Here is a 6810-nt window from a genome sequence, read left to right as displayed (position 1 = left end):
ACCAGGTCTTTCTTCCACAGGGCACAGTGGCCTCCTGGTTATTGGGGACCGGGGGCCTGGTCTTACTAGTCCTGTGCTTTTCCCTTGGCGGAGTCCATGAAGAGTTGCCTGAGCCGGTGACGGCACTGGCCTCTCAGCTGACCTTGGCACCGGGGTTCTCTTCCCTACCAGCTTGCACACCTGTAATTGCACCGAGACAGCCCCTTCTCAGAGGGAGCCCAGCTGGCATAGTGGTTATGCACTGGGCTGTTCACTGCAAGCTCAGCGGTTCAAAGCTACCAGCTGCTTCTCGGGAGAAAGAGGAGACTTTCTACTCCCATAAAGAGTTCCAGCCTTGGAAACCCACGAGGGCAGTTCTACTGGATCCCATAGGGTCTCTGTGACGCACTCGGCGGCAGTGAGGTTTGGTTGGTTCTGGTTCCTGCTTCAGTCTTGGTGGTGCCATGGGATGTGTGTGGAGCAGCTAACTCCGGGAGCGTGGGCGGCACGTGGGGCTGCTAGCCACAAGTCAGCAGTTTGAAACCACCAGCAGCTCCACGGGAGAAGGAGGAGGCTTTCTACTCCTGTCTCAGAAACCCACAGGGGCAGCTCTGCTCTGTCCTAGCCGGTCGAGATGCGTTCATGGACAGGAGGGCAGCGAGTTACAGCATCTGGCATCAGCCTCTCCAGCACAGTGGAGCTGGATGCAGGACGTTGTATAAAACTATAAGCATTTTTTTTAACCTCAAACTGGTTCACTATATGAAATCATTCACTACATCAAAAATGAACCATCATTTGTGCTAGCCTTACACGTTATTAAAAATTACTCAAGTGAACTCATTTTCCCAAGGTGGCAACAACCTGCCTTCCAGCAACAGTAGGGCCAAGACAGCCCAGTGGGTGGCTGCATGTGTTAGACAGACTGGGCCGTTTGGACAGGAGGAACAAGCAGGAAATGCCCCCTCGCCCTCTGTCCTCCTCGGGCCAGGACCACGACAAGCAACGGCAGCTGCCGTCAGAGCTGGCGGAGTCAAGGTGACCCTCTGGGCTGTGCCCCGCAGTGTTTTGCAGCGCTGCCCTTTCAGAGCCAAGGTGGCTCTCTAGGCGGGTGGGCATGCCCACCTTTCCCAATAGTGGCTGCGTGACCAGCCTTTCCCATGACTCAGGACCTGGACAGGCGCTCAAGCATCTGTTGTCAAATGAGTGGTAGATGTTTCCAGCTCAATATGTTAGATGTAAATATTTCCGTTCTGACACAAGCCACACCACACACCTCTGTCCATTTCCCCCACCCCTCACCCCTGCCCCCTCTCCCCAACTGACTTTTGCTTATTCCCAAGCAAGTGCCCTCCAGGGGGACCTACATCGACCACCGTGCCACAGGTCTTGAGGGAGAAGAGGATGTTGACATGGGTGCCATTGGATACCCCTTGGCAGGAAGTGTTCGTCAGGAAGAGCTCCAAGCCACCAACCAGGTCCCTGGGGATGTTCACTTCAATGGTGTCGGACTTGCACGAAACAGGGACTGTGGGGAAAGGTGGCCACTGTTAGAATCGGGCAACCTGCACTGGGGGAAGGGTCAGGAGAACTTCTTCTGAAACCTCAGCTTTTTCTTCCTACCACCAAGGAAATCTATAGAGCTCAAAACAAGTTCCCAATTCAAACCAAGACTTCTGAATCACAAGGTTGCTACCCAGATGTACTGTTCCCAAGCCAGGGAAGAACCCATTCGTGCGTGAACCCAGCATGCTTGCCTCTCAATCTGTGGAGAGCTCAACTCCCGACAGCAATATCAAAAAGATTCATGCTGAGCACAATACCATTTCTTGGCCATCCAGAAAAAGCACTGCTTTGATTTTTCTTGATGATTGCCCCCATAAAACAGAAGTCATAAAAGCAGTGGTAGCGTGCTTTCAGATTTCCAAATTGCCTTTGCATTACCCAGTGAAACATTAACGCTGACCGTAAATCCCACGTTAACACAATATTAAAAAAAGATTGCTTTTCCTTAGCATCCCACGCTGACTTCTCCAGCCTCTACATCCCCCTTAGAGGAATGCGTACGGGTACGATACCCTAACACCGTTAGCGGCTACAGAACCCAAAGCTAAGGGCTCACGAAACATTTGCCAGGTAACGGAGGGGCTGTTCTGGACAGCTAGACTTCCAGAAACTTGTTCTCAGAGGATTACTGAAGCCTGCATTTTAAGGGCAGGGAGAAGATTCTATTAGTTAGGTTCTCAACCTGTAGGTCTCGACCCCTTTGGGGGTCGAACGACCCTTTCATAGGGGTCGCCCGATTCATAACAGTAGCAAAATGACAGTTATGAAGTAGCAAGGAAAATAATGTTATGGTGGGGGGGACATGAGGAACTGCATTAAAGGGTCGTGGCATCAGGAAGGTTGAGAACCTCTGAGTTAGGACTTTCATTTAGTTTCCCAACCTAATTATCTCTTAGAAAGGAGACGCCATTGGGCATAGACCTGTGCCGATGTCTCCTTCCTCCCAGTGGCGTGCTCGCTGCACAGGTAAGCAGAGCACCCAGGTGCAAAGCAAAGGACCATGAGCTTGGTGGTGAGCCTTTGTCACACCTCTGCTCTTGTGATCGATTCCAGAGTCAAAATGCTCCTTGGAGAGCTGGCGTGTCCAAAGATGAGCAAGAACCCTGAGACCCTGGTGGGGGTGGGGTGTGTGTGTGTAATAAAGGAGAGGTCACGCCTGTCCCCATACTACCTTGGCAAGTGTGGTTGTCCTCAGACAGCACCAATCCTCGGGGACATTCGCACTGGTAACCCTTCTTGGTTGCAAGGCAGGAATGGCTGCAGCCGCCATTGGTGTTGTGGCATCCCTCAATGTCTGCGGCAGAAACCAAAAGACAAGTGGGCCGTCTGTGAACCTGCTTCCCAGGAAGACCAGCTCTTGGGATGGTGCTGAGGGCTGACTTAGGGATTACACTGGACTCATCTCAGCACGCTGAGACCCAGTCGGGCCACTGAGAAGTCCATAAAGGGGGTTATGTAATGTTTCAGCTACAGAAAGCAATCTTATGACATCCACAGCTCTACCCACTGAGAACTTTCCTCCTGAAGGAATAAAAAAGAAGATCAAGTACAAGAAGGCTTTTTATTGAAATTTGGTGAGAGGAACTCAACTCTAATAATGCTTCTTGCTAGACTATTTCCCCAGAGCTGTGATGTACAATTGTTTATTACTGTTAAGCTGGAATTCATAAATGGATGCTAAAAATAATTTTATTAATTAAACTCCTTATGTTAAAACTTTAAAATGTAAAGTTTTCAAATTGCAGAAATTTGTTAAAGATACTACAGAGAATGACTGACTATCCTGCTAAGCTCCTGTTATTGCTATCTCATGTTGCTATGGTTCATTTGTAAATTAATGAGTCAAAGCTGTTATATAATTATGAACTAAAGTCCACAATCAGGTCAGTGCTCCTAATTTTTTATCTAATGTCCCTTTTCTGTTCCCAGATCCTCTCTAGACTACATGTCTCAATTCCAAGCTCACTACTACTGAGTGGATTCTGACACACAGTAACTCGGTAGGAAACCTCTGTGGGTTTCCCAGACTGCAACGCTGTTCAGGAGTAGAAAGCCTCGTCTTTCTCCCACTTGATCTGTCTAGACGGTGATAATTCATGACACTTTCATTGTTTTTGATGATCTGGATGGTTTGAGGAGTGGTATTTGTAGGCTGTCCCTCAATTTGGGTTTGTCTGATTTCCCCCCTTCATTATTAGAAGAGGGGAAGATCCAAAAGTCATTTTTCCATTGATGTTACATTCCATCCAGCCTCTTGGAAACACTGTGGGCATTGTGGATGCAGGGAGACGGGCAGAGTCAATTCAACGGGACACACTGGAGGATCTCCTGTAGCCAACTGGCAGGACCAGGCTCTCTCTTAGGAACAAGGGCACTGGAAGAGGGCACCCCATAAAAGTGGGGCCTGGGCGACACACTAAGAGAGTCTACTTTTGGTGACATTCCTTTACCGGGCAGCTTTAGAAAGTTTCCTTTTCTCAAATTTGTGTTTAAAAAGCATACTTAGTCAAATGACCCCCAAAAAGTCTATTAAAAAATGAAAAACAAACCAAAACTATAACTTAGCTCATCTCAAACTTAACCAAAGACATTATCTGGGCATTATCCCTGAGTCAGGAGCCCTGGTGGTTTACTGGTTACACGCTAGGCTGGGATTCACATGGTTGACAGTTCGAAACCACCAGCAGCTCCCTGGGAGAAAGACACAGTGGGTCCCTGTGAGTCAGCACTGACCCCAGGGCAGAGTTTGGTTTGTGAGTTTGGGTTCTCTCTTCAGTCAGGCACCCTCAGTTTTGTTTTTCAAAAAAGTTTAATTGGAATCATGCTATGCTCACGTGTGTGCCTCTTGTCTATGGCTGCTTTTGCATAGCAGGAGCAGACTGGAATTGCTTTGACAAAGCCCAAGTTGTTTACTCTCTGGCCTTTACAGGAGCCATGCTGACCTATTTTCCAGGGAAAGATAACGGGAAGAACTGTTTTCAAATCACCTAAATGGCTCAAAAAGGACACATACATCTCCAGTTGTAAACAGACCTCTTTCCCTTCAATACTAATTAAAAGATTATTTCTTTGGAAGATCATCAAATAAACTTGAGACGAATCCATTTTTGGAGACTTCATAGAGAGGCTAAACTGACCATGGAGTTGCCATCCCAGAACGGGAGAGATGGTGGTACCTCGCGTTTACACATCTGTTCATTACAGTGGACGACCGTAGCCCGGTGAGTCTGTGGGCAGTGCATAACTAAGCGTAGCAGGACAGGCCTAGCTCGTTCCTTTGCACTTTGCCCGGCTGTGCTGCCCAGACTGTGTTCCTTATGTCAACCCCAAGTTCCTTGTGGCAACCCCAAGTCAAGCCCGCCTCCAAGTCGAGGCCCATTTTCCCCGCAGTATGCGCTCATTCTGTGTTGTTGCGTTACTTAGGACAATTCTCACAACATTTCACGCTTTTCAATAAGCTGTTCCATACGTAATAGACTAGGAGAGTGTAAACATAACTTTTTTATGCACTAGACAAAAATGTGTGACTTGCCTTACTGCTCGGTTTGCTTTATCACTGCGGTCTGGACCTAACCCTGCAATGTCCCCAAAGTCCGAGCTTTCAAAAGGCTCCTGGGACGAAAGGATTAAAAGAGAATTTGTTTCCATGAACTTCTGAAGACCCCTGGTATGCCTATATAGAAAAAGCATGGACATATACTAGTAGTAGATGTGAAAAATCACCATGAATCATTTCCCCCCCTTAAAATCGACCTTTCTTAATTCACTTAACTTCTCTGAGTCTCCTGTTCACTATGGGTAACATTAAGGGGTTGGAAGAAATGTTCACCAGGACATTTCCACGATATCTAAAAATGCAAAGTACAAATCAATCGAAATTATAAGTTGACTTAAATATCAGGATATATCACAATGTTTAGGATGGACATGTCTGACAAGTGAGGGTATGAGTCATTTAAATGCTCCTCTCTGACTTTGTTATTGCTAGTGCTGTTCAGTCAAAAATACAAGGACACTGTCCTGTCCCGGGCCACCCTCACAACTGTATAATCTCCTGTCAGCAATATAAGGGTTTTGTGACAAAACAAAATGACACACGTTATTTAAAGGGAAAAAACATTTTTTTAATTTAAAAAATATGATCATTTAACAGCCTACTTAAAGAGACAAATATGTTCAGGGTTACAGATGGGAATATTAATCCTGAATTGTAGCTCAGATACCATTTTTATCTTCTGCTAAAATAGTTTTGAGTTATGATGATTATGTTTTAAGATTATATGAACATGAACTATAATATTTCCAATAAAATCCTCACAAATAATTACATGAGCAGAAGGGATAATGTCCTACAGGGAACATCCATTAATATTCAAATATGGAAAGAGTATTGCTTGGAATAATGAAGATTTGAAGGGAACTGAGGACATTATTCTCACTCAACAACATTTTAAATCAAGTTAGTCTTGTTCCACAGGGTCTCTGAAAAGCTCCTGCGGCTGGGTCGATGTTAACTCACAGAGACTCCACGGCGCAGAGCAGACCTGCTACAGTGGGTTTCCGAGCCTGGTTCAAACCGCTGACCTCGTGGGTAACAGCCCAACACGCCACTCCCTCTGCCATGAGGGCTCCCACGACCAGGGATAAGAGTTGAACATTACGGTTGAGGGCCTCCTGGTTAATAATGCGTAAAGTTTCTGGCACAGAGTAAAATGTGAGAGCCAGTCATAATTTCTCCTTTCAGGGAGCATTTTATTACTGTGAAGCTAACTAGAATAAAGTAAACTCTTTCTCAGCAGGGGCCCCGTGGGGCCGCTAACCGCAAGATCCGCGGCCCCATCCTCACAGGTGCTTCTTGACAGATGGGTCGTCTGCTCCTAAGGCCTACAAAACGCTAGTGGGCAATTCCACTCTGCTCACCAGCTAAGGGAGACGGCGATGGTACAGCTGACGAGGCTTTAATTCTGTCGGAGAAAGACAGGGCTTTGTCTCCCATAAATAGTTACAGCCATGGAAACGCACAGGGCCCGTTCCACCCTGCTGGTCAGGGTCACCACCAGCCAGTATTAACTCGACGGCCAGGAGTTTGGAGAAAGACTGATGCTACAAAAGTAGATCATCTGATGTGGTGGAAAGACGTGCAGTTGTTCACTACAGGGCATTAAGTAAACACAAGGAGGTTCACCTTGCCTCCCGGGTGGGCAATCAGATACAAACTACAGGGTTGGGACCAGCTGAAATGGGCTCTCTGGCAAGTAGATGGTG

General features: G+C 47.0%; 1 protein-coding gene across 1 annotated transcript in view; it reads right to left on the bottom strand.

Annotated features, from left to right (window-relative positions):
• Positions 1-6810, bottom strand: part of OIT3 (oncoprotein induced transcript 3) — a 25038-nt gene that overhangs the window by 8832 nt on the left and 9396 nt on the right. The window contains exons 5-6 of the mRNA XM_045291552.1: positions 2717-2839; positions 1347-1507 (exon numbers count right to left, since the gene is read on the bottom strand). Of these exons, the coding sequence (XP_045147487.1) occupies positions 1347-1507; positions 2717-2839 (284 nt within the window). The remainder of the gene's footprint in view (positions 1-1346; positions 1508-2716; positions 2840-6810) is intronic.

Source organism: Echinops telfairi, unplaced genomic scaffold (assembly GCF_000313985.2).
Source record: "Echinops telfairi isolate 266 unplaced genomic scaffold, ASM31398v2 ScPeMD7_70;HRSCAF=299, whole genome shotgun sequence".
Lineage (NCBI taxonomy): Eukaryota > Metazoa > Chordata > Mammalia > Afrosoricida > Tenrecidae > Echinops > Echinops telfairi.
The sequence above is the reverse complement of the archived record's forward strand: the minus strand, read 5'-3'. Positions and strand labels throughout refer to the sequence as shown.